This window comes from Columba livia, chromosome 23 (genome assembly GCF_036013475.1).
Source record: "Columba livia isolate bColLiv1 breed racing homer chromosome 23, bColLiv1.pat.W.v2, whole genome shotgun sequence".
NCBI classification, from domain to species: Eukaryota; Metazoa; Chordata; class Aves; order Columbiformes; family Columbidae; genus Columba; species Columba livia.
The window spans coordinates 6118765-6145267 of NC_088624.1; the positions used below are offsets into that span (position 1 = coordinate 6118765).

The 26503-nt window shown below is 50.8% G+C and overlaps 3 protein-coding genes across 5 annotated transcripts; 1 reads left to right on the top strand and 2 right to left on the bottom strand.

The window, feature by feature from the left end:
• Nucleotides 1-1651: 1651 nt before the first annotated feature.
• On the bottom strand, nt 1652-3522 carry DAD1 (defender against cell death 1). The gene is made up of 3 exons (XM_065039984.1): nt 3266-3522; nt 2312-2462; nt 1652-1838 (listed from the first exon to the last, which is right to left on the bottom strand). The coding sequence occupies exons 1-2, from the start codon at nt 3474-3476 to the stop codon at nt 2332-2334; spliced, it is 342 nt and encodes a 113-aa protein (XP_064896056.1). The 5' UTR covers nt 3477-3522; the 3' UTR covers nt 1652-1838; nt 2312-2331.
• Nucleotides 3523-5347: 1825 nt separating this feature from the next.
• Nucleotides 5348-14932, bottom strand: LOC102083615 (von Willebrand factor A domain-containing protein 5A-like). 3 transcript variants are annotated; one of them, XM_065039977.1, is made up of 18 exons: nt 14545-14932; nt 13670-13728; nt 13049-13296; nt 12720-12942; nt 12220-12362; nt 11952-12066; nt 10745-10872; nt 10383-10471; nt 9830-9974; nt 9434-9513; nt 8817-8928; nt 8302-8466; nt 8075-8178; nt 7626-7807; nt 7244-7450; nt 6567-6790; nt 6231-6357; nt 5348-6011 (listed from the first exon to the last, which is right to left on the bottom strand). In XM_065039977.1, exons 2-18 carry the CDS (start codon nt 13716-13718, stop codon nt 5932-5934), a joined length of 2421 nt encoding a protein of 806 aa, XP_064896049.1. In that variant the 5' UTR covers nt 13719-13728; nt 14545-14932; the 3' UTR covers nt 5348-5931. The 3 variants fall into 3 exon arrangements, with proteins under 3 accessions (XP_064896049.1, XP_064896050.1, XP_064896051.1); XM_065039978.1 differs by having other exon boundaries at nt 14700-14892; XM_065039979.1 differs by lacking the exon at nt 13670-13728.
• Nucleotides 14933-21540: 6608 nt separating this feature from the next.
• Nucleotides 21541-25027, top strand: LOC110360680 (olfactory receptor 6C74-like). The gene is given in 4 exon segments (XM_065039479.1): nt 21541-21648; nt 24109-24337; nt 24340-24378; nt 24381-25027. Coding segments are annotated over 4 exon segments (1023 nt in total).
• Nucleotides 25028-26503: the final 1476 nt, after the last annotated feature.

Consider the following 26503-nt stretch of genomic DNA (forward strand, 5'->3'; position numbering starts at 1 on the left):
CAATACAAGGACGGAGCCTAGTGCCATGAAGTCACCCAGGTAAATTCTGCAGCCAACGGTGTGGAGGGGCTAGCAGGGGTTAATATCTCATGCTGTGCCCATGGTCAGATGACCACAGGGCTCATTTTCTATCAGGACAAAGGAGCATTTGACCTCAATGCAGGAGCTGGTCGCCAAGGGCCAAAGCCACTGAGTTCAGGCATTTCACAGCACTCTAGAGGGGGAAGGGTCTGAGGTGTGACCTTCTCCATGGACCCGGAGTAGCTCAAGTGCAGTTCTGAGGCACTGACACAGCTCAGCAGCCCCATCCAACATCCTTGGCTTTCCCAGCACATCAGACTGAAGCTCACACTGCAGGGAAGGCTTGGACACTCTAGAGGGCAGAGAGGCCCTGCAGAGGGATCCAGACAAATTGGAGAACTGGGCAATCACCAACCGCATGAGGTTCAACAAAAGCAAGTGCCGGATTTTGCACCTGGGACACAGCAGCCCCGGCTGTACAGACAGACGGGGGGACGAGATGCTGGAGAGCAGCTCTGTGCAGAGGGATCTGGGGGTTCTGGTCAAGAGCAACTTGACCGTGGGCCACCAGTGTCCCTGGAGCCAAGAGGGCCCCGTGTCCTGGTGCATCCAGCTTGGCACGGCCAGCCGGGCAGGGAGGGGATTGTCCCGCTCTGCTCGGGCCTCAGCTGCAGCATTCACTGTGTGCGGGGCTGGGGACACAGGAGAAAAGTATCTAAAGCTACTGGAGAATGTCAAGAGGCTATGAAGTTGGTGAAGAGTTTGGAGGGGAAGTCGTATGAGAAGCAGCTAAAGTCACTGGGTTTGTCCAGCCTGAAGGAGACTAAGAGGAGACTGAGGGGAGAGCTCATCACGGTCTACAGCTTCATCACCAGGGGAGCAGTGAGGGGCAGGTGCCGATCTTTTCTCTTTAGTGACCAATGACAGGACCCAAGGAAATGGCAGAAAGATGTGCCAGGGAGGGTCAGTTGAACATGAGGAAAAGGTTCTTGACCCAGAGGTGCTGGACACTGAACAGGCTCCCCAGGGAGGTGTCACAGCCCCAACCTGACAGTGTTCAAGAAGAGACTGGACAACATCCTCAGACACACGGGGTAACCTGTGGGGTGTCCTGTGCAGGGACAGCAGTTGGACTCCATGATCCTTGTGGGTCCCTTCCAACTTAGGACATTCTATGATTCTGATTCTATGGATCATAGCCAGGACTTAGTGAGCCTCTAAGTCCGGCTGTGGCATCCACCTGTGCCCCACATGCCTCTGAGGGAGACAGGAGGGCCTCTGGGGTGGTGGGTACTCATGGGGCTGTGCTGGAAGACACCCCCCACTTCCTTCTGTTCATGATTGCTAACCACAGCCTAACCCAAATTTTCCACAGCTTTGAAGCCTGAGGGCACACTGGCAATCACACTTTCCATGAGATAAAGGGTCAGGAAACAGGGAGATGAAAAGGGGGGATGACAATTGAGTTTCCATGACAATTTGTTTCCTGTTTGTCTCTGAAATTGGGGCACAGAAAAAAAAACCCTACTTGGTAGAAAGGGAAGGAGGGGGTAAAAAAAAGCGAGTCATGCCTGCAAGGGAACTCGGTTGTCAGAAGGACCTCTGTATTTGTCACCAACAGGGAAAAGACTGCGGTATTATGAAAGGTTTTATTAACAGGAAGGATTATAGTAGCTGTAATGAGGCAGCAGACCCCTCCATAGGGCCGTCTGTGGGGAAACACCTTGGTCCCTTCCTCTGGCCATGGCAGCAGGTCAGGGTCTGCGGGGAGCAGCCCTCCCCAGCGCCAGCCTCAGAGCTCAAGAGCAGTTCAAGACCTGCAGAGAGAAAGGCAACATGAGCCACGTTCCTGCAAAGGGACAGAAACACCCCACAAGCTCCAGTGACCCCGTGGCCTGTTGCAACAGTAACAACAGGGCACGTCCTCTGCTTCCCAGCACCAAACCCTCCCCGTGCCAAACTCCTCCTCTGCTGAGAGACCCCAGACCTGGGCACCAGCCACACCGTGGCCTCCGAATAGTGCCAGAAGCTCCAGCTCCCAAAGCCCCTCCTGCAAAATGGTGTATTTCTCGTCTAAGTGGGACATGTGGGTAGGTTTCCATAACACTCTAGTTCAACTGCCTTTTAAATTATAAAAGCCAAGAAGTACATGCACAAAACCAGAAACTGTGAATTCTAACCCTGTATCAACCTGGAGAACAGCCGGGAGCTGGGGCTCCTGCGTTCACTGTCTCCTCCAGCTCCACAAACGTACTTCAGTCATGTGAGCCGTGAGCCCACGGATCAGTACCTCAAAGTCTCTTCTAGAGCTCAGCCAACAAAATTGATGACGACGAGATGGAGGATGGTGTTTGCAAAGAGGAAATCGGCAAACGCCCGCTCTGGTGAAATGCCTTGGAACTCGCCTTTGTTCTGGGGGTTGATCTGGATCCGAAGGCAAACTGCATGGCAGGGAAAGAACGAGAGACAGGGGATCACAACAGGCAGTCATGGCGGGAAGCACCATCCTGGGGCGGCCCAGCCCACCTGGTCCCCGTCCCACAAGAATGGGTAACTCTGTCTCTATTGTAACATGAACAGGACACTGGCAAGGGATTTGCAGAGGGTTTTTATGCAAAGTTTCCCCATAGCCCTAAATATCGGGGTGGTCAGGAGAGTCCTGAGGGGAACAGGCTTATAACGGGATGGGACTCGCAAAGAAACGGGAATATTTTTGTGTTCTCTACTGGATGTGTTGGGGAGGGCTGCACAGATGATCCCATCCAACCTAAACGACCCGATGATTCTTCTGAGGGGAATTAAAGGGCAGCAACACCGTGAAGCAGTCACTGCTAGTCTGGGTCTCACCAGCTGCTACAGGTCACCAGTGTACGACATAACGGGGAGGGCTCCTGAGTGCCGGGAGCAGCTCGGGCCCCCTGGGGCTGCCAGGAGCCGGGCTCTGGGGAGCACAGGGGCAGGATCCCCGGGGGTCGCAGCTGCTGCGGAGCCTCCTGTGCGGGGCAGGAGCCGGGGGGTCCGGGAGAGGATGGGGTGCTGGAGCTCCCTGGCTGCCCCGACAGGCCTGAGGCTGCTGGGAGTGACCCCCGCGGGCTGCCAAGGAAACCCGGGGTCACCACCGGGGATCTGGGCGCTTCCAGGGCCGCCCTCGGGCACCGGGACCTCGGGGCGCCGCTGGGGGGGTTCAGGCTGCGCTACAGACGCGGGTGCGGAGGCGATCCCGGGGACCCGCACGGGCACTGACCGCCCAGGATGAAGCTGCCGACGGCGGAGATGAAGCCGCTGAGGAAGGAGTTGAAGGGGAAGGTGCCCACGCCGAGGCAGTAGCCGAACTGCAGCGCCCCGGTGAGCAGCACGTACAGCAGGTAGGCGTCCAGCACCTTGAGGCGGCCGGACGTGCCGCTGCCGTACTCGCTCAGGAACCGCCGCAGCACCGAGCGCACCGAGCCCGACATGGCAGCTGAGCTGGCCGGAACTGCCCGAGCAAGCGCTTCCGGGGCACCCGAAGCAGCGCAGGCGCGCGCGCGCCTGGTCAGCGGACGCTGCGCAGAGCGGCTCCCGCGCCCACAACAGGGCGGAAGTCGGGGGGCGCTCTGCGCATGCGCGCGTGCGGAGCCCGAACCGACCCGGAAATCCGGGAGAGGATCGGACATCTGCGGGGCTGATTTTCCCCACATAAAGACCCACTGGCTGAATCAGAACAGCCCAGATGTGCCTCCACAAACGTGGTACTTTAGTCTTCAGCATAAAGTGATGATTTTCTTGTGGTGGTGCCTGAGAACCAAGACTCGGGTCTGGGTGTCACCTGCTCTGCCCCGTATCACTGCCCTCCCTGTCCCCTCTGGAAACCCCCATCTCACGGGATGAGCACAGTTGTGTCCCTGCTGATTTCATCCCCGTAACTTTTGAGCCTTTACAGGGAGAGTTGGGCGGGGAATAACCTGATGAAATTTAACAAGGGAAAGTGTAGAGTCCTGCATCTGGGCAGGAACAACCCCAGGTTCCAGTATAGGTTGGGAAATTACATATTAGAGAGCAGTGTAGGGGAAAGGGACCTGGGGGTCCTGGTGGACAGCAGGATGACCATGAGCCAGCACTGTGCCCTTGTGGCCAGGAAGGCCAATGGCATCCTGGGGTGTATTAGAAGGGGGGTGGCTAGTAGATCGAGAGAGGTTCTCCTGCCCCTCTACTCCGCCCTGGTGAGACCACATCTGGAATATTGTGTCCAGTTCTGGCCCCTCAGTTCCAGCAGGACAGGGAACTGCTGGAGAGGGTCCAGCATAGGGCAACGAAGATGCTGAAGGGAGTGGAGCACCTCCCTTATAAAGAAAGGCTGAGGGAGCTGGGGCTCTTTACTTTGGAGAAGAGGAGACTAAGGGGGGACCTCATTAATGTTTATAAATATATAAAGGGTGAGTGCCATGAGGATGGAGCCAGGCTCTTCTCCGTGGCAAACAATGATAGGACAAGGGGTAATGGGTTTAAGCTGGAACACAAGAGGTTCCGCTTAAATTTGAGAAAAAACTTCTTCTCAGTGAGGGTGACAGAGCAGTAGAACAGGCTGCCCAGGGAGGTTGTGGAGTCTCCTTCTCTGGAGACATTCAAAACCCACCTGGACATGTTCCTGTGCGACCTCACCCGGGCGTTCCTGCTCCAGCAGGGGGATTGGACTGGATGATCTTTTGAGGTCCCTTCCAATCCCAAACATACTGTGATACTGTGATCGAGATGGTGAAGGAAAGCACCCAGGTAGGGGGTCCATAGAAATCCAGGAATGGACAGGTGGCTCAAAAGGTGATGCAACCAGACTCTAACACAACTTTTGTTCAGGTTGGGATGGATTGTGTCTGGAAATGCTGATGACAAATGCAATTAGGAGAGGTTCCTGCACTGAACACTGTGAGTCAAGAGTGTGAGGACCTTCCCTGTGATGGTGCCCGGGAACGAAGACTCAGGTCTGGGTGTCACCTGTTCTGCCCTCCTGTTCTCCCTGAAACCCATCTCACAGGAAGGCCAACAGAGAGTGCAGCTTTTTCACCCTTCCTTCCATAGATGGAGCTCTGGGCCTGAAGAACCTGAATGCCATTTCCTGGTGTTATGGAAATAGTGTCCTGGGGGGTGTCTGCCTTGGGATTTCAGGAAGACAGCACCGCGTGTCCCTGTGGAGGATGAAAGCTCTGAGCTGGTGCACTGTTTCAACACCCCAGGCGATGGCTGTGATGCTGCTCATGCCTAAATGGAAATGATGAGAGATCTTCCATTACTAAATTACATTACTAAATGGACGTGATGAGAGTTTTACTTGCAAAACAATTGTTTTACATGACATTGCAGAATGAGACTTCCCAACACAGCCTGGACTTTTGGGGTAAAGCAAAGAGGTCAGCAAGTGGGGTGCAGCAGGAGTCCCTCATTGCGAGCCACTGCTATTGTGCCTGCTGTTGACACCTCCAAACACTCGTCTTTTCTAGTGTGCACAGCACTGCTGTCAAGGCAGGAACCATAGAAACGTAGAATCATTTAGGTTGGGAAAGACCCTTAAGATCATTGAGTCCAATCTACCCAGTAAACCATGTCCCTAGGCGCCATCTCTCTGGAGGCCAGTGGCCCATTTTGCCAAAACGCAATTCAGGAAGGGCAACCACTGGGGAATGTGTCGGCTCCTTCCCACTCCACCTCCACCCAAACCAAACATGCTGGAGGCTCTGAACTTGAGGTTTCCTCTTGAGTATGATACAGGTTCAGCCCAACTCGAAGAAGACTTAAGCAGCGGGAATTCATCTGTAGTCTAAGACCCCAGCTGGTAGCAACACTGATATCCCTGCACGGTAGGTGATTTTAGGCTGTGCTTTCTGGCCATGTTTAGCTCTGCAGGTGCTTCTGGTCTGTAGCACAAGGCACGGGTTGAGTTCAGAGCCTGAAGACACTTGGCTTCACGCTGCTCCCAAGGAGGGTGTTGGCTGCCTCCAGGCACTTGTCCAGCTGGGACACTGCAATCAGGGAGAAACGGGGGCACAAGCGGAGTCAGGCAGGAGGGAGATGGAAGAGAGAAAGGGGACACAGATGGAAGAGAGAAAGGGGACATAGGACTCTTTCACCTGTCCCCAGGAAACTGTGGTCCTGCAAAGGGATGAGGCAGGTCCCACTGGGGAGAGGAGGGAGGAGGCTGTGCTGTGGGGATCAGCAGGAAAAGGACCCTCAAGACTCACCAGCTTGGCTGCAGAGCCAGGTCACAGCCTTGGCCTCCAGCAGCTCACAGAGGTCTTGGTAACACTTGCCCTTTCTGTTCAGCCAGGTCACAGCCAGCACTGTGGCCCAGATGCTTGGCTCCATGTCCTGGAGGAAAGCAATGACTCGGACCAGCACACAGTGCTGAGCATCCCCCTGCCCCCTCACTGCTTCCCACCCCTTCCTGTGTGGCTTCTGGATTTTCCCATCCCTTCATTCCTCTCTGGTTGCCCTTTGTATGCCAATATTGCCACCAGCCAATGAGTTCCCACTGCCCCAGGACATCACGCTGCCACTGTAAGAGGTTCTCCGCTTACCTTACCAGGCATCTTTCCCTTGATTTCAACCTCATCAAGTTCCAGCACGGAGGCCAAGCCGGAGCTGAGGGCCCAGGAGCCATCTACATTCTGCAGTGACACCAGCTCCTTGCACTCAGCAATTGCTTTGGTGAGCCAAGGCCCAAAAGTTGGTGAGCACAAAACAAGTGTTGTGGGATCCACATACTTGAGAGAAGAAACAGATGGTGGTGGTGGTTTACATGCTGTGGGAGAAGAGGTGAGCAGGAGAGTTGGGAGAACTGCAGGAAGCTGACCCCTGTGCCACATCCCAGAACACTATCTCTGCTCTTCTTTAGGCAGATACTTGCAGTCTATGCCCCTTCCTGCATGTCCTCAAAGCAGTCCAGTGTCCCTTTCTGGGCACTCCTACCTCACCCCCAGCTTTGACCATTGCCTCTTCTGGCATTCCTGCCCAGCCATGTCCCAAGACCTCTCTTGATACCTCCCCCCCCCATCTTAGCCAAATGTGTATTTATGATCCAGCACCATCGCTGTCCCCTCCCTGGCTGGCTCTGAGCTGGGTCTTATATTCGCTGAAGGACTTGCAGGTTTAAGGGTAACAAAGGAAAGGGTTAAAGGCAAAATTCATTGGTTTCCATGCCGTGGGCAAGAGATGGCAGTATAACCCTCCTGTAATGTGTTAAATTATCCCATACCTTTTGAGCAAGTCCCCCGCTGAGGCAGGGCAGCAATGCCATGGGCGAGTCGACGGAGGGCAAGCCATGGTGCACATGCTGCTGTCAGCCAGCCGGGTGGGACCCAGAGGCTCGCAGGATAGCAGGAGGAGACTCTGCTGGAGCCACGAAGCTCAACAATCTGGCAGGGGACGAATGACTGGCGCAGTGGCAACAGTGCCATGGGCCCTTCGAGGACAGTGAAAGGGGTTGAATTAAGCAGATGGGAAAGAAGGACCTGGTGGTGATGGGACCTACCCTGTGAGACTGGGGGTTCCCCGTGGCTGTGGTTCCAGCTCCAGTGGAATGAGAACGTCTCACAGAGCTGCGCCACCAGCTCCTTCCCACAAGTGTCTTTCCTTACCTTGGTACCAGGTGACCCTCTGTGATGTGCGAACCCCCACATAGCTGGTAAAGGGGCAGATGATCCCTGAAGCGAGGCTGATCTGGACTGCACGATGCCTTGGTTCATCCCCTGACCCACTCACAGCCTCTAGCGACAACCTCTTCAGCAAGCGTCTTGCAGCCAGACGATGCCCAGCCAGCCTGGAGAGAGAGCGGGGTGAGGCCTGAGGGAAAACCTGGATGCCAGGGTCTTCATCTGTCTGGAGGGAGGTGATACCCAGGTTTGCGGGTCCTATCCCTGTGAGGTCAAAGCAAGGAAGGACAGCTTGCTTGGACACTTGATATCTCTGCCAGTTTGGGATTGCGTGTGGAAGGTGAGCATGCACAAGCTGTCTGGACCTCTCTCTGCTGGACTCTGTGTTAGAAATTAAGGGGATGCGTGCATCTTTCCTTGGGACAGGTTCTCACCGGCCATCTCCCTGTGGGCACAGAGAGAATTCGATCATGTGAGTGACATCCTGGCCGTCCAGGCTGTACTGCAAAGTCATGACCCCCTTGGCCACTGTTGTACCCTGGGAACACATGGGAAGCTACTGGAGGTTACTGGGGACACAAGATGGTTATTGGGGGATATCAGAAAGTTACTGGGAGGCTATTGGGAGGTAACTGGGTGTGACTGTAGTCCCAGCTCTCACCTGTGCCTGTCCATGGATCTGGACATAGAGGAGACTGTGTTGACCCTGAAAGATGGACTGAGGGGTGCCCCCCAGCATCTCAACCTCCAGACCATGGGGCAGGGTCCAGCTCAGAGAGATTCCCTCAGCTGCTGGCTTGAGGGCCCGCTTCAGGCACTTCAGCACCTGGGGAGAGAGGGCAGGACATTGGGGACAGTTCACAGCTCTGCCAGGGTTCAGCCCATGGCCACCAGTGTTGGGCTTCCCTGGGGTCCAATGGAATGTGTGGGGTAGCCTGTGCCAGATGGCTTCCCTGGGCACAGTCAGGTCTGTGTGTTATAGTGGGGCAGAGCCTGGGCACCTGGGTTCTCGGTGGGGTGGGGTGGTGGGGTAAAGTCAGGGGAAGCCGGAGTGCCTGGGTTCTTGGGGCAGCTGGGTCTCAACTACTGTGTGTGGGCAGTCCAGGAGCTGGGATACTGGAGGTCAGTGTGTCTGTGGAATAGAGGGGGGACCTGCCAGGGCTCCTGGGTTCCTACCACAGCTGTCATACTGTTGTAAGAGGAGATGTAGGCAGCTTCACCCCCTGTTTCCCTGGCCAAGGCCATAGCGAGGGCAGCGCTGTCCTCAGAGAAGAAGAAGGAGAAACACCTATGGGGGAAGCAGAGAAAGGTGTTAGAAATGAGAGTCAAAGGTGGGTGGAAGGATGCCGGCATAGAGCTGGAGAACACAGGCTGAGTCAAAGCTGAAGGAACAAATTTGGGGTGCAGAACAAGGGGGCAGGAGGAAGAGCAGGGAGTGAGGGATGGGTTGGAGCTGGGCTTAGACAGGGAGCTGGCAGAGGAGAGCTGGGACTTGGGGCAGAGCTGGGGTCAGTCTAGTGAGGCTGGGGCAAAGTTTGGGGGCACATCAGGGTTTACAACTCCTGTGCCTCAGTCTCCCTGCCCAGCCTGTGAAGGGTGCCTTGGTTGTGGGAGTAGCATGCAAGGACTCCCACATGGGGGCTTGGCATAGGAAAGCTGTGCAGGGTGGGAAGGGTCTTTGGAACACCGGAGGGGCCCAAGGGTTGGGACAGGCACTGGTGAACAGGGTTCCTCATCAGGAAGGGAAATGACTGGGCAGTCAAGGAGGACTCGGGGCAGAGGGTCCCCATTACCGGTGGCTGTTGTGGTGACGGCAGACCTCAGCTGCAATGGCTTCCTTGTCAGGGGGTAGCCCAGCCATGAAGAGGAAGAGCTGGGAGACAGGGAACATGAGTGGTGGGGCCCTGCACAGGGATCTCAAAAAGGGGAGAGCAGGTTACTGAAATGGAGAGAGGGGCCCAAGAAAGAGGCTTCCTGGAGAGAGACTATCCAAGGGAGAGGTGTTGACTTGGACAGAAACCCCCAGAGCTGCAGACTGACCTCCCCATTCCCCCACACCCCACAGTATCCTTCTTGTTCCTTTGTGACCACCACGCACTTTGGGCGGCTCCTTCCACACACACTCCCGTGTCCTCTCTCTCCTCCTTGGACATTTGTTCCCCTGCCCCTTCATGACCCTGCAACCAGACCTGGTGCGTGTGCCCGTGGGGACGAGGGGTATCGTAGATTGAGCGGAGGGTTCCCAGCAGGTTGGTGTCGCCCAGACTAGAGACAGTGGAAGGGATGCGCTGCATGGCCTCCATCACATTGTCCTGAGTATATTCAACACTTTGCCTGCAGGATACATGGCATGTTTGGAGAACACATTGCTCTGTGCTGGCCCTAGTGCTCTCTAAGGCCCTGCCCCACAGCACTTCCCACAGCTATGGCCTAGGGTATTCTGCAAGTCCTTGCCCTACCACATAGCAGTTCTTAAAGAGACCTGGCTTCATAGTTCCTACAAGACTCTGCTCAACAGATGTGCTATCCCATGATGCCACAAAGATCCCATCTCCGGAATCCAGCCCTGGCCTACAGCACCCAACCTTGCCCCTACCAACCAGCTGATTTCAGAGCATGCACACCTGCCCTCCAGCATCTAACCCTGCTTCACAGCACCCATCCCAGCCCCACAGCATCCAGCTCTACCCACCAGCACCTAATGCAGCCCCATAGCACACAGCCTGCCCTATGTTTGCTCACGGGTAGATGCCCTCAGAGGTTTGTCCATAGCAGTAGATGTTGAAGTAGCAGCCCAGGGGCAGGCTTTTGAGAAGGAAGAGCAGAGAGTCCTGTGGAAAGACACAGCAGACAGGTCTTGGGAAGCACTGGGCAGGGGGTGGGGGAACAGATGCCTTTTCCCGTAGTCTGGACCTCTTAAAACCTTTGGACCCTTCTGGATGACCCAAGCCTTGAACTCCCCTGGGCACCTGGGATGTTTCAGGAACATTTCAGGCCCTGCCAGTCCCCCTTCACATCTTGGTCCTTCTGTAAATGCCTGCCCTGGTCCACTGCCCCTCAACCTGCTCCTCCACCCCATCCTGCTCCCTGCTCTGTGGGGGTACCTGTGCATGCTCAAGAAACGTGGTGTCCAGGAGGAAGATGAACTCTCCAGACTGGTGCTGCCGAGGCACCGCCTCAGGGATGCTGGGTGCCAGTGTCACCAACACCATGGGGTCACCAAGCAGGGAGCCTGGAGGAGGTGTGGGGTCGGATGAAGGCCAAGTAGGGATCCCCTCCTCCTCCTCCTAGTTCCAATTCTCTTTGTGCTTTCAGCTTCCACCATCCCAGAGCCCATGATAACCCGCACTGGCACCTTAATACCCTACTGTACTGTCTACCAGTTACAAAGCCCAGAGCCCCACATATTACAACCCAGTGCCTCCAATACAGCTACCCAGTGAACCCTAACATAGAATCATAGACACATTTTGGTTGGAAAACACCTTTAAGATCATCAAGTCCAACCATTAACCTAGCACTGCCAGGTTCATCCCTAAACCATGTCCCTAAGAACTTCATCTACATGTCTTTTAAACACCTCCAGGGATGATGAATCAACTGCTTCCCTGGGCAGCCTGTTCCAATGCCCAATAACCCCTTCCATGGAGAAGTTTTTCCTAATATCCAGTCTAAACCTCCACTGCACAACTTGAGGCCGTTTCCTCTGCTCCTGGCGCTTGTTCCTGGGGAGCAGAGCCCGACCCCCCTGGCTCCAAGCTCCTCTCAGGCAGTTCAGAGATCAGAAGGTCTCCCCTCAGCTCCTGTTCTCCAGCTGAACCCCCAGGTCCCTCAGCCGCTCCCATCACACTTGTGCTCCAGCCCCTCACCAGCTCCCTTCCCTTCTCTCCACTCGCTCCAGCACCTCAAGGCCTTTCCTGTAGCGAGGTGCCCAAAACTGACCCCAGGATTCGAGGTTTGGCCTCCCCAGTGCCCGGTACAGGGGGACGGTCACTGCTCTGGTCCTGCTGGCCACACTAGTGCTTATACAAAGCGAGGATGCTGTTTGCCTTCTTGGCCACCTGGGCACACCGCTGGCTCATAATCAGCTGTTATTGACCCACACATCCTGCTATATCTGATACCTCACCACTGTGTCCCAGACACTCTACTCTGAAACCCCAGGACTCAAACTACCCCATCTGAATTCCTCCCATTTCCATCCCAGTGTCCAGTGATACCTTGTCCCCCAGAATCCACAGTGTGTCCCCACGCCCCCATGACTCCTGCAACACAGATGTGCCCCTCTGTTCCCTCCCTGGCTGCACTCACCTGTGGGGGCTCCAGGGTCTCCCTTCTCTACCACAGCACTGAATGCAGTGGGCTCTCCAAAATGCACCACCAGCTCCAAATCATGCTGACTTGGGGGGCTGCCAGCCAGGGAGACCTGGAGAAGGAATGCCTGGTCAGACACAGGAGGAGGGGCCCAAATTCAGCATTTGACCAGGAGCACAGGCAGTGATCACAACGCACTCCCTTTTTCTCAGTGATTCTGCCCCTCCACAGCTGCCCCAGGGTCCTGGCACTTGGGAGAGCACACCTGAGCAGTGCTGTGGTCCTGGGCAGTGTAGATCAAAGGGGAGAGGTTGAAATTGGCATGGACACGGGCCACTCCACGGGGTGACTGCAGGCTGGCAGTGAGCAGCAGGCTGTAGGGCAGCTTGCCAGTGTTACAATTACAGGCTGCAAGGAGAAACATGGCACTGGGGAGGGCAAACGTTCTCCCTGCAGGAGTCGTGGGGGGCATGATTTGGCATCCATATATAGGGCATAGGGAGAGAATTGGGGCTTGCGAATAACATGCATGGAAGGGCCCATCAGTCTCTTTATGGGAAACATGTGTGGAAGGTGTGGATCCCCTCATAGGGCACAGGGAAGAATATGTGGATCTGTCCAGGGTCTGCATGGTGGAAAAATGTGGGTCCCCCTGTGAGTCCCAAGAGAATTTTCATTGACTCTGTTCATAAAGTACATGGGGAGTCTATGGCCCTTCCATAGGATGTGTGACTGGGAGGGCAGGTTCCTTGTGGGGTCACTCACCATAGAGTGTTGTGTAGGGATGCAGTGTAGGTGGCAGCACAAAACGGGCTGCTCCATCTGGTTCCCGCGACAGCTCTTGGACATAGCGCAAGGTCACGACCACCTCCCTGCCAGGGGACAGAGTGCCCAGGAAGCAGGCAAACACCTCACCTGGATATTCAGACTGATCCTGAAGGTATTCCATGTTCTCCCAGCCTCCTGTAGCCTCATGCAGTTGCTGGGGCTGGGTGGGAAGGAGGAGGCACAGAAAGCTGATCACCAGGCAGACCGTGGGCTTCTCATCCTGTGCCCCTGTGGTGGTTCACCCATTCATCCCCCGGTGCTGGTACCTTGTCCCGTAGCACAGCCTGGATCTTGGCATCCTTACTACGGGTCTGGAAGGAGTAGATGGCCATCTGGGGGCTCAGGGGGAAGACGAAGAGCACTTCTGTGGAAATCAGACTCCTGTTCTGGTAGATGAGTTCTGAGGCCACGTCAGCCACATAATCCTGGATAGTAACATCCACCACAGCACTACAGAGAGGCACCGTGTGTAGAGGTAGGCGGAGGAACTTCCCCAGCAAAAAGGATCCTGTTGCTGTTGAGAGAGATGCGACCTGTCCATCAGCATCCATGAACAACACAAGGAGGTGGTTGGGGCTGCTTCAAGTATGTGCCTGTTCCCACCCTGGAAACCAAGCCTGGGTGACCAGCACTACTGAGGATCTAGTGTAGACCTGCCATAGAGCAATGTCTGTCTCCCCCACCCTCTCAAGCTTCCCTTTTCCCCATATCTCTGTTCCCCACCCTTTTCCTGCAGAGCTCTTGACATTTCCTACCCTCATTTCACTCTGGGATCATCCTGCCCAGGTATTTCCCACTCTGGCTGCCTATCCTTCTCCTTTCTTTGTCCCTGTTTGAGAGCATCCCCATCCCCCAAATGTCCCTCAGTAGGCTGAACCCCAGCTCACTGTCATGGGTGTAGGATTTTCCTAGAAGTCCAAAGCTCTGACGCAACATTGCTGGAGACCTGCAGACAAGAAAGATCCACAAAAACCACCAGGCAGACCCTATTTGGGAAGGTTCTGTGTCATTTTCCCAGACCTACACACATAGCTGGAAGCCCCAACCCACCATGTACAGCGAGAGCAAAACCAGGGATTCAGAAATCCCTTTTTATGAGCACTGGGACATCACCAGGTGTATCTGTGCATTGAGGAGGTCTGCACCCCAACCCCACCATGGGAGGATTTTGAAGACAACTGAGGCATAGCAAGGGAAGATGGAGGGAAGATGGCATGAAAGCAAGAGCAGATGGATGGATGGATGGATGAGACTGGAGTGGGATGAACAATACATGGCTATTCATCCACAGCTGGCTGGATAGATTGGAAGACACGGTCCATTTTGGGACAGATGGATGCATAGGTGGACAGAGAGACATCAGAATTTTTGTTGAAATGGATGGATGGACAGGTGAAACAGGTAACTATCACAAATAGTATTGTGTGAATGCAGCTGCACAAGAGATAGCACATGTGAGGGTATGTTCATGGAGTAGCTTGTGAGAGCAGGTTGAAAGTCCAAATAATGAGGGGAAACATGATGGAGAGAGAAATGAGGCCAATGTCAGATATTCCATGATTGCAGAGCAAATCCCAGAAAGGCACTGCACGGAGGGTACAGTTCAAGTGGCTGTCTTGTGACCGAGTGCAAGGAGGTGAAAAGGACCACCCTCAACCGCAGACCCACCCACAGAGGTCTCTCTGGTTCAGATACATTTGCCTCAGTTTCACCAGTTCCCACTCTGGGGTGACAGGGTAGGGAGCACCAGAAAAATCCTCACCATCATGCTGACAGGGTGGACAGACAGAGCAAGTAGGGTGCAAGTCCTCCAGAGAGTAGGGGTGAATAGGGGCAAGTCCTTCCCAGTGAACAGGGACAACGAACAGAGAATAAGGATGGAATAACACAGCAAACCACAAACAACAGGACACTCACCAGAATCAAGGCCAGAGTCAGCAGGGACGGACTTACAGTCAGATGGATTGAGGGAGAGATGGAAGAGGAAGGGAGAGAAAAAGGCGCAGCCGGATGAGACACGGGGACAGGGGAGGGAGAGACAGAGCGAGAGGTGTTCTGGGGACAGGCAGACGCCAGGCTCGGTGAGCAGAGCGATGGAGGCGGAGGGACAGCCGGACAGACGGATGGATGGAGAGGCAGTGAGGCAGGGCTGAGAGGCGGAGACACGTTCATCCCCCCCTCTCTTCCCCCCCGGGATCGCCGCAAACCCCTCCCGAACACCCGGGCGCCTGTTCCTGTGGCTGTGTGTGCAGCGGGGTCCTGGGTGCTGGGCAGCCTGCGAGGCTGACGGGTGGGATGAGAGAGGGGATCGGACCGGGGTCCATGGACAGCCCTCCCCGCCTCGGAAGCGAAAGAGGCGAGTGGGCGGGAGCGCCTGCGATCTGCGCTGCGGGACGCGGCCCCGCAGGAGCTGCTGCGGCCGCGGGAGCGTTTGCGCAGCCTCCCCGGGCGGGGAGCGCGGCCCGACGGCCTCGGCGGGGGGCACTGGACATCCTCCGCGGGACTGCTGATCCCGCCGCGGGACTGCTCCTGCCCAGGGGCAGTCTGCCAAATCTCCCCACACCGCGTCCGTCCGCGCATCTGGCGCAACGGGCGGCAGCTGACAAGGGCCCCCTGCGAGCCGGGCTGTGTGTCCTGTGTGCTGCAGAGGTGGCCCCTGTCCCTCAAGGAATCTGTCTCCTTGCCAGGCCTGCAGCACTGGCTGCAGCTTTGGAGCCTGGGCTCAGGTCCATGCACTGATTAGTGCCAGGCTGGCCATTAACTGGGTGCCGCACTGCAAAAACCAACATAGTGGCCAGCAGAGGAATGGGAAGAGTTGGCAGACTTACACACTTTTGACCTGGGTGTTTCTGCTCATCAGCTGGATTGAGATGCTTTGACTCCACCTTCCTTGCATGAGCCAGCACCATCCTCACGGCTCCCCAGCCACCAGCCCCTGGCTGAATCAACCCACCTCAGTGGTGGTCTCTAGACACCAGCCTCTCACTTGGCCACCAAACCTGGCCAGCTTCCTTCAATCTGCCTCTCATGACTGGTGTTATTCCTGGGGAAGTCACAGAATCACAGAATCACAGAATCAACTGGGTTGGAAAAGACCTCAGAGATCATAGAGTCCACTCCAAGGGCTCTGCTGACAGTGTGACAGCCTCCATGAGCACAAACAGCCTCATTACAAAGAAATATTTTCCCCTGTAGAGTCTAAAGCATTGGAATGGGTTTCCCAGAGAGGCTGTGCAAACCTCCATCCTTTGAGAGTTTAAAGTTCCGACTGAATAAAGTCCTGAGTGACCAGATCTTGTAGCTGACCCCACTCTGAGCAGGCAGCCGGACTAGAAATTCTGGAGATTCTTTCCAACACGCGTTATCCTGTGGTGCTGTGGAAGTTTTATCTTAAGATAGCCTTAGCTAGTTTGCAAATGACTGGTTGGACAAAAGCATGATATTTAAAGTGACAGATTTTAGTTTTACTTTCAGTGGTGGTAGCTGGGAGGACTTCTGCTTCTGAATATAAACATAACCATTTTTAACTGTTGCAAATTCATACTGGTGGGAGAAATTTCTATAAATTATTTTGAAAGAGAGAATGCCATCAGGCTTCTGTTCTTATGCAGAAAATCTCCATTAAGTAATAGTCATAACAAAAAGCTGAACACTTTTGTTTTGGGGAAAAAGCTCCTAGACAATCAATTTCCTTGTTTCTCATGCTGTAAACAACTGGATTCATCACTGGAGGTAGCAGTGAATAGAGAAGATTCACAGTGAGCTCCAGAACTGATGGGGCAAGGGGAACGTAGGTTGGACAGACAGTGATCCCAGTGGAAATGAACAAGGTCCCATGGAGATGAGGAGGGCATGTGACATAGGCCTGTGTGACCCATGCTGAGGGAATGTCATGCTGAGGAACAGGTTCCTGATGTTCAGAGGGAACTTCCTGTGTTTCAGTTCGTGTCCATTGCCTCTTGTCCTGTCGCAGGACACCACTGACAACAGTTTCACTCTGTCTTTTTCATTCTCTCCCATCAGATGTTTATATACATTGATAAGATCCCCCTCAAGCCTTCTCTTCTCCAGACTAAATGATCCCAGCTCTCTCAGCCTTTTCTCACAGAAAACAAAGGTTGCTCTGGTTCTTCATCATCTCCTTGGCCCTTCATTGGATTCACTCTGTCTCATTTGTACCAGGGAACCAGACCTGGATGCAGCACTCCAGGGGTGGCCTCACCAGTGCTGATGTCTGCACTGTAACCTCTGTCTGCAAAGACAAAAGCATCAGTTCCAGCAAGCAGTCTCTGACTAGCCCTTGGGTATCAGGCGGCATGTTTCTGCAGTCTCTGAACAACTCTGCGGTAGTTTGGCCAGTTAACTGACCTTTGCTGAAACACAGAGAGTGATGATGCACTCCTCCTGTTTGAACTAGCTGAACTTTGGTCCAGGCAGGTGTCGTGGCTGAGACGGACAAACGACATAGACCAAGTTCTTCCAGGATGAAAGCAATAGATGCCATTTATTGCCACAAGTGCATTTTTATACAGTTTTACCAATTCATGTGTCTCTTCACTATCAGTTACAAGTTACAGCAATAACATCTCATTGGCTGTTTTTGCTATCATCAGTGTTACTCTTCTACTCCCTTCTCTCCCACGGGTACATCCATAACATCTCCGGATACTCCTTTACTCCCATCTTTCTCACGGGTAAGCCTTCATATCTTCCAGGCTAATTTCTGTTCCCATGCCCTCTGTCAGGGAATCCACGGACCCACCGTAGTCCCACAGGCAGGTGCTCATCAAACAGACGTAATCAAAGTTAATCCTGTTGTGTGAGGCTATCGGTGAGAATGCAGCACCAAACCCCCAAGAATGGTTTGTCTGGAGACTGGGCTGTTAAGCAGCCGAAACTGCATTAACATAGCAGAAAATCTGGCTACAATTCATCCACTATATACTATAAATATCTGCAGCCATCAGGGTCTGTTGGGCTCTCCCTCCACAGCAGCTGCCTGTGCAACAGTGATCCCCTTGAGTAGGGATGCGTCTCAAGGTTATCCATTGAGATTGAGAGATCCTTTACCTGGCACCAGACATTGATTAGTAAGTGTCGTTGTTTGAATGCATGTAACATTCAAGATGAGTATAGTAAGTTTATGTGATAAGCCTGTGTCGTAGGTTTTGATCGCGGGGTGACAGTAAAACCCTGGCAGGTGTATTGTTAACCTCTTCTCCTCAACTCTTCCCCTGTCAGCCCCTCCCTCTCCCCCTTCCCACTCAGCACAGGCGATCGGGAGGGAACGAAGGACAGAGAGAGGAGAGTTGGAAAAATTAAGAATGTTTTACTAATGCTACTAATAAGAATAGAGAAAATAATACAAAGTATACAAAACCAATCTTTAAAGTCTCAGCAACTGCAGAACCGACACCCAAAGTCCTGGACTGGACTCTGCAGCCAACTGGAGCTGGATTCAGTCTCTCACTAGGCCTCAGTTTGCAGGGACGACTCGCCAGGTCCTCTCCTAATGTTGCCATAAGGAAAAGGGACAAGATCCTCGTGATCTCCCACTTTTATATGAAGTATTCACATGAATGGGATGTTATACTCCGTTGGTCAGTTTCTTGGTCACCAGTTTCTCGTTGCCCCTCTCACGAGATGTCCATCCGTGCTTATCAATAACCTCGCATTCCATTGCTGTGTTTACCAAAACATGGATCTGGTTCTCCAGGAAAATGCAGCTGATATGAAGCTTTAGCTGACAGGCAAATTCACTGAAAGAGAAACTTGTTTTTTAACAAAACCAGGACAGCTTGTTATCTGAGCTGGTTTTGGCTGGCATAGACTTAATTTTCTTCACAGAAGCTAGTGTGAGGCTGTGTTTTGGATTCGTGCTGAAACTAGTGTTGATAACTGTCGAGGGTTAAGATTGTGGGGTGACAATAAAACCCTGGCAGATGTATTGTTAACCCCCTCTCCACCCCCCCCCCCCACTTCCCCCTCCCTCTCCCCCCTTTCCACTAAGGAGAGGCAATTGGGAGAAAAAGAAGGACAGAGTGAAGAGAGTTGGAAAAAATTAAAGATGTTTTACTAATGCTACTAATAAGAATAAAGAAAATAATACAAAATATACAAAACCAATCTTGAAAGTCTCAGCAACTGCAGAGCCGGCAACCAAAGTCCTGGATTAGACTCTGCAGCCAATCGGAGCTGGATTCAGTCTGTCACTGGCCTCAGTTCGCAGGGACGACTAGCAAGGTCCTCTTCTAATGTCGGCCATAAGCAGAAGGGAAAAGGGCAAAAGGGAAAAACGACGAGATCCTCGTGATCTCCCACTTTATATGAAGTATTCACGTGAATGGGATGTTATACACAGTTGGTCAGTTTCTTGGTCTCTTTCTTCTCGTCGCCCCTCTCGCGAGATGTCCATCCGTGCTTATCAATAAGTTTGCATTCCATTGCTAGGTTTACCAAAACATGTGTCTGGTTCTCCAGGAAAATGCAGTTAATATGAAGGCTTTAGCTGACAGACAAATTCACTAAAAGATAAACTTGTTTTTAGCAAAACCAGGACAATAACACAGGGGTGCCTTGCTGCTGAGCAGTGCTTACACAGCGGCAAGGCCTTTTCTGCTTCTCACACTGCCCTGCCGGTGAGTGGGCTGGGGGAGCACAAGCAGTTGGGAGGGGACACAGCTGGGATGGCTGACCCCAACTGACTGTTAAGGAAGTTTCTTTTCCCTAGGTTTCCTGAAGCAGAGATTCAAACACTGATTCCAGAAATTCTTCTTAAATAATTAATTATTATTTAAGGTACAGTGCTGAAAAAAGCTCAAGCTGGGTACCTCCAGAAAAGGGACCTTGAGCAAAGAAATCCTTATGCAATTATATCCTTGCAATCTAAGCTACCCACCTCTCATGAGTCAGTTTGGGCCAGTTTGTAAATGTAGAGTCTGAAATCTCCCTGTTCTTAGTTGGACCACTACATTTTTGTCAGATGGGCCATTTCTTATCTCCGCAGGTAGTTGTTTGTCTTTTACTGATCAGACTAGATGTCAATCAAAGTCCTGTCCTTCAGTTGCTATGTTGCAGCAGCAGCTGGAGAGAAAAACAACTCTTTGGCAATAACCAAAACATTGTTTTGTTTCTCGTCTTCTTTTAGATGCATCATTCCATTTCTTTACTTATCTCTAGGGATTCATCTTCTGCTGATGACTAAGAGCTCCTTTATCCTCTTGCTTGAACAAACTCTGGGGTCCTTTTTCACTTAATGACGCAAAAAGTTCACAGCAAACTTAGTCACCTGTGCTGTATGGGAACATAGCAGAAGAATGGTGAGGATGTTGGTTAAATGTAAATACGCTCAGGTGACTTGCAGCTCTCTGTAGAAAAAGCACATACATCACACTAATTGTTTTACTGACCTTGTGTGCTTGACGAGTGGAACCTGTTAGATAACACAGGCCTGTGAGAAACTCCAGGCGCCTTATCACTATGAGATTCCTGCTTTGTTGTGAGAAAGAGCGGGATGCTGCACCTGCCTGAAGCCGTGAAATGCAGGAGAGCTCAGCAGGCCGGTGATCTTCCAGCAGGGCTGAACTGGTGTCACCGCTGGTGTCACCTCTGCCTGGGAGCTCAGGTGCTACTTCAGAGACCCCCCAGTAGAGAGGTAACTAAGACAAAACTTGCTCTTTGCAGTGCATTCGTGATCTCTGGCTCTTCTTGTGACGTGCCTGTGCTTGTGCTCACATATGCTAAGGCATTATGCCAAGCAAGTTCTATATAAGCAGTTTCTGAACAAGTTCTATAAGAAGCAGCATACCAAATCATTCCATAAGCTAAAGCATTTCTTTTTCCTAACATGACCAAAAGGGTATTCCATACCGTATGTCATCGTGCTCAGCATATAAAGCTGGGTAAAGAAGAAGGGGGAACATTTGAAATCATGGCATTTGTCTTCTCAAGTAACAGTTATGCATGATGGAGCTCTTGTTGCCGGGGAGTAATTTAGGGTTCTGCTTGCTGCAGAATAATGTTTTGATCTCTTAAAGAGAAGCATGACATTAAAGAGTTCGGTGGTGCATTCACTCTATTATTTACTGCATGAGGGAGATACACCAAGCCAAACGCTGCTGACGTCTCTCCAGGTGCCTGTACCTGTTCACGAAGCAAACGTTCAGGTGTCTTCTTTCCCTGAGGACTGTTCTCTCCAGGGGCTGTGTTTTAAAGCTCCAGAGGCAAAGTCTCAGGCAAGGCCGTATCCGTTGTGGTGCAAATGTTCAGGATTCTTCTTTCCCTGATAACAGCTTGCTCCAGAGCCTGTACTTAGAACTGTGCTCTGAACTGTGTGTACTGTACTCCGAAGGCAAACTTTCAGGGGAGACCCGCATGCAAAATAAACTTCCAGGAAACAAAATTTTCAGGAAAAATATTTAATGGAGTAAAATAGCAAAAAGGCTGGCTCAAGCTGGGTACCTGCACAGAGGTCTTCATTATTATCCCTGCAGGCCCAGTCGATGCAGTCACAGTAATTGTGTTCTCATTCATTTGGCCTTTCTGAGCAGCCTTTGGCCCCATGAAGCCACTAAAACTGAGACTTCATCTTGAGCATGACCTGGACATTTTCCTGCAGAAGGGATCCTGGAAACCGTCTATATTTCCTGCAAAGTGGTATGTCAGAGGGACACAACGCTGGACTGAAAAGCTGCTACCCAGGCTGGCAGCATACACACATTCCAAGGGTGGAGTTAATTTGCCCTAACACAGGAGTCTAATGGTATTTGAGACTGCCTGTGGTATTCAGGCCTTGCAAATGAGTCTGACAAAGGGCTTGCAGGAGAGTCTCAACTTCTCACCCCCTGAATCAGCTTTTGGAGGGCAGGTGGGATCCCTAAGTGTGCAAAAATGTCACTAGATGTCAGTATTGAGACATCACTATTCAGGCAACAGACTCCTCCCGCATCCGATGCCTTCCACGTCAGTGCCCCTGTGCCCAAGTTCTGATTTTCTGATCCCCCAGCTCTTTGGGGAGAGCTCGTCAACACAGCCACTGATGCCAGGGGAGTTTTTCAGGTCGCTTTAGTGGACACCTGCATTTGATCATGTCAATTAGTCTGCTGGCTTAATTGACCTCACTAAGTGGATCTGTACTCAGGTGCAGATCTCAGGTGTTGAGACACCCACCTCACAGACACAAATGTTCACTGCATCTGCCTAAATCCAGAAGCCACATCTGCAGCTGATTTCCCCCTCTGCAACTTAGGGTGACTTACATCCGTGCTTCGAGTCCCTGTCACTCTCCTTGGCCGATAATTTCAAGCCAGCATCATTTTCAAAAATGAGGGTGCTTAAGATGGAGCTAAGAACAAGAACAGCATAATCCTTCCTAAGTTTTTGTGACCTAAGATACATTTGTTTGCTCGGTGCATGGCCAAAAATGGCCTATGGAATGTGATTTATTTTTCTTAAGACTGATGGCTAAAACTGTTGTATAAATCACCCTTTGGAGGGGTTGGTATTGCTCCATTGGCTGAATACAGTCTGTGAATCACTGTCTTGGATTTAGACTATCAATTGAGATTAATCCTGTCATTACTTTGCAGCTCATACAGTTGTTGGATTTCACAACATCGGTAACATGCAAGGTACCTTGGGATTCTGTCTGAGATTTCCGAACCCTTCTGAAACCGTGGTGGAAGCCTGGATGCACTAAGGTATAAATTGCCGTTAGATAGCTATGTGTAGGGAACCATCAAAGCTCCACCATGTTGATATTAATGATGTGTAAGATGAATCATAACCACTGCTGTCTCAACTTTCTACCTCTTGCAATGAACCATGAACCCAGTCCATTGAGTAAGCCAAGAAAGAGGCATTTCTGTGTCAAACAATGACACTCCTAGAAGATCACAAATGACCTTTCTAGGGGGATCATCACGTGTCATCTTGGGAAGGGAGAAAACTAGAGTAAACCTAATTAAATGGCACCGGTGTAATGACTCACACAGGAAAAGCCGCGAGAAAGCGCTCTTAAAGTAATTGCAAAATGGAAGCAAAATTAATGACACTAAATTAAGCCTTTTGTTTTCCTTCTTCTAGACAGGTAGTATTGAACATTTTAGTTCAAAATCTACTGTAAATATTAAAAATACAATTTTTATAAAATATATGGTACTTGGAAAGGCAGGTTATACATAGATGTAACCTGCATACATGCAAAAGATCTTTTTTTCTGGATCGACGTTAGTTTCATAAAAGGCTACATAATTGAATTGTTCGTAAGACAAAAGGTCTTCCTCCCAGGAATATTTGGTTTTCTCAATCTGCATGGTGAGTACTTCTCTCTTCCTTTACAACACAAGTGCTTTTTTAAGAGGAGGTTTTCTGGCCCTCACAAACTTCTCTAAATGTGCTGTCCAATTAGTTTATTACAAGTAGTCACTTCATCAATTTAAATATTCCATATTATTTTTTTCTCCTCCTACTCTTATCTCTGCAATAGCTCAATATTTGGTGATAGATTAATATCAGGATTCCTGTTAACCTGTGCAGGTAATTCATACTTCTTTCATAGAAATAGGCATAAATTAAAATCATTGCACAAGAGTCCAGGGAGAATTCATTTCTACAAGTCAGTCTTCTAAGTCTGAGGAAGTACTTTAGGCTCAGTCTATTGTGAGCAGAGAGAGCAAGAGGGTCCAGAAGGCAATTTTCAGACATCTTAATTACTTGCTTAAGATGAAGATGAGTTGTCATTAACTGATTAGAAAAACTTGTGCATGTTTCAGGTACCTCATTTAGGGCATTAGGCGGCACTAAATGATCGGTTTGTTTGCATACATACAGGTGTCCAGTTCCTTTTGAAAAGTCTCAGGGTTACCTGACCAGCCTCCCATTGTGTCCCCTGGGGGGCAATGGTCCTCCACAGAGTCTGTCAGTCCTTTGTAGATGTCTCATTAGTCTAGGAATTCTAGTAGATATTTCTGACAGTGCTTAAAAGTCAGTAGAATAACTCAGTGGCATTTTACACCTTATGATCTCCTGTCTCATGTCCAGGTTGCAGGAACCTATGAGTACATGTCCAGTCTGCCAGCACTGTATAGATGTCCTCAGTACTCAGTGGTGCCCAAGATATTATTAGACACCTGTGTTTAAGCAACTGAGTTCCATCCCAGTTGTCCAAGTGTAAGTTGGACAACTCACCAGAAGTGTGAGTTGGACAACTCACCACAAGTGTGATTTTTCTCCACCTGAAACCTACATATCTGTCTTTTTTGGTTTTGGTTTCGTTTGTATGTTTACCTGTCTAAAGAAAAGTTAGGGATGGAGAATCAAACAACAGTTCATCCTCCTGGGTGTTCTTGATGATTATCAACTCCAGTACATGCTCTTTACCATCCTGGTAGTCACCTACATCTTGACAATAACCAGTAATATTCTCATTATCACCATCACCCTGATGAACCATCATCTTCAGACTCCCATGTACTTCTTCCTCAGGAACATTTCCATCTTAGATATTTGCTTTACCACCACTGCTGTCCCCAAAGCACTGGCCAATGTGGCTTTACGCAAAAATCAATTTCTTTAAGGGGCTGTCTCATTCAAGCATTTCTCTACTTCATGCTGGTAGCACTGAGATTTTCCTGTTAGCTGTGATGTCCTTTGACAGGTACGTGGCCATCTGCAAACCTCTACACTATGTGACCATTATGAATTCACAGCTCCGCAGCCTGCTGGTGATTACTGCCTGGACTGGTGGGGCTATCTGCATTCTTTGTCCATCAGTGGTGTATTTCCAGATCCCATTCTGGGGTTCAAACACCATTAATCATTTTTTCTGTGACAACACACAAATGATTCAGCTCAAATGTGGAAACACCAGGGTCCCAGAGTGCGTGAATTTCATCTCAGCGGTGTTTATCCTACTGGGCAGCCCAGCTGTTACAGCTGTATCCTACATCAACATCATTATTATTGTGTTCAAAATCCCTTCTGTGACTGGCAGACAAAAAGCCTTTGTCTCCTGTACCTCTCACCTCCCTGTGGTGTCTGTCACGTATGGCAGGTGCATTTTCGTGTATCTCACACCCACCCAGACCAACAGACTGAACCTCAGCAAGTTGGTGTCCATCTTGAACACTGTGGTGTCTCCTCTGCTCCATGCATTCATCTATAGCTTGAGGAATGCACAGTTTCAGGTGACGTTGTGTGAGAGCATTAAATGGAATATAGTAATTTCTAAACACCCAGAAATTTGAGGTGGTGTTGAATGTGAAAGAAAATGGTTTAATAACATTTCTGTCTCTCCTTTAGGCAACCATCCATTTACTGACATACCTATTCCTACACATCCATCTATCCACGCATTCATCCATTCATCAGTTCACCTACAAACATTGTCAACGATCTTGTAAATTATTTAAACCTGTTCTTTCAGTTCTTTCTCCTTCTCATTTGTTGCCACAAGCTTTCTGGTTTTCTCCATCTTGCATGATATAGGATAGTGGAGCTAGTCCACAAATCACTCTCTTACTGGGTAAGTCCAAGGCCACATGAAGAACAACGGGAAGTACAAAGGGCTTTCTGCAAACAACATCATTGTGTCATTTAAGGAGCCACTTGTACACATAGAACAATGCGTTCCTTCAATCGAATGAAATCAGGGTATGGAAAGATATGAGACAGAGGGAAACACAATGTCATCAGCTATCTGTGAATAAATGCCCGAGCCTTCCATCTTCATGAGTCTCAGTGGTATGTGGTGTGTGACAGACCAGTCTCTGATGTATACATACTTCACTCTGAGCACCAGCAGATGAAGAATGTCAGGTACCTCTATTATCCGATGAGATGAATGCTAGATGTTTTCTGAAACAAATTGCATACTTCTTGCTCACTGATGAAGGAAATAGTGTCAAATTTATAACATTTCCATGTTTTAGTAATTCACGTGATGCTTACTGGAACCCATCTCATTTAACTTTAGGAAACTGGAATGGGACTAGTCTTACCTAACATCAGTGATGGCATTCAGCACCTGATTTGGACCTTTGTATAGCCAACCAAAATAGGTGTCAGGATATGTGTACAAATGGTCATCCCTGGCCTACCCTAGGAAGACAGCAACAGGAATAATTAGAAGGCATTGCAGACAGAATGTGCAATGTGTATACGGTTTGACCTTAATCAGGGCACTGCTCACAAAACAGCGATGTGGGAAATGATAGGACACTATTGATAACAACTGGGGAGTATGAGCTCAAGGGAACTAATCAACAAGGTAGAAATTACCGGAGCAATCATGTCATAAATATCAAGGAAGTCTTTAAAAGTACGAAAACCTAGGCTAATGAAGAAAGGGCAAGCAGGGGTGGGCATTTTATTTAAGGGGTAGATAGTGGTACAGGGGAAGAACTTAGGAGGAGAAAAGGATATCAGGTGAAGCAACTCATGTGATAGTGACTTTAGTACAACTGTTAACCAGCCCTGCTCCTAATCAGTGGAGTTTGGAACAGGAGAGGAAACCAATTGCTGTCATAACCATACTTGTGTCTGACACCTTCATGGTTCAGAGACCTGGTGTCTTTCCCTAAAATTTGGTGAGGGAGCATTTAGGACACAGGAAAGGCATTCTGATTTCCTAGTGAAGAACTCCCTTTTACTGGCACCTTATGTGACTTTAGATGCTCTAGACTACAGTAAGAACAGGGCTAGTAGATACTGCTTAGGGGCTC

Bases quoted from the DNA above. Each gene is read 5' to 3' on its own strand.
- LOC102083615 (XM_065039977.1), bottom strand. From the start codon at position 13,718: ATGTTGCGTCAGAGCTTTGGACTTCTAGGAAAATCCTACACCCATGAC. The intron at 12,943-13,048 runs GTACCAGCACCG...CTTCCCACCCAG, and splicing joins AGGCTGTGCTACGGGACAAG to CCCCAGCAACTGCATGAGGC. The intron at 7,451-7,625 runs GTAAGGAAAGAC...CTGTCCTCGAAG, and splicing joins GAGGGTCACCTGGTACCAAG to GGCCCATGGCACTGTTGCCA.
- DAD1 (XM_065039984.1), bottom strand. From the start codon at position 3,476: ATGTCGGGCTCGGTGCGCTCGGTGCTGCGGCGGTTCCTGAGCGAGTAC. The intron at 2,463-3,265 runs GTCAGTGCCCGT...CCTGCCATGCAG, and splicing joins CGGCAGCTTCATCCTGGGCG to TTTGCCTTCGGATCCAGATC.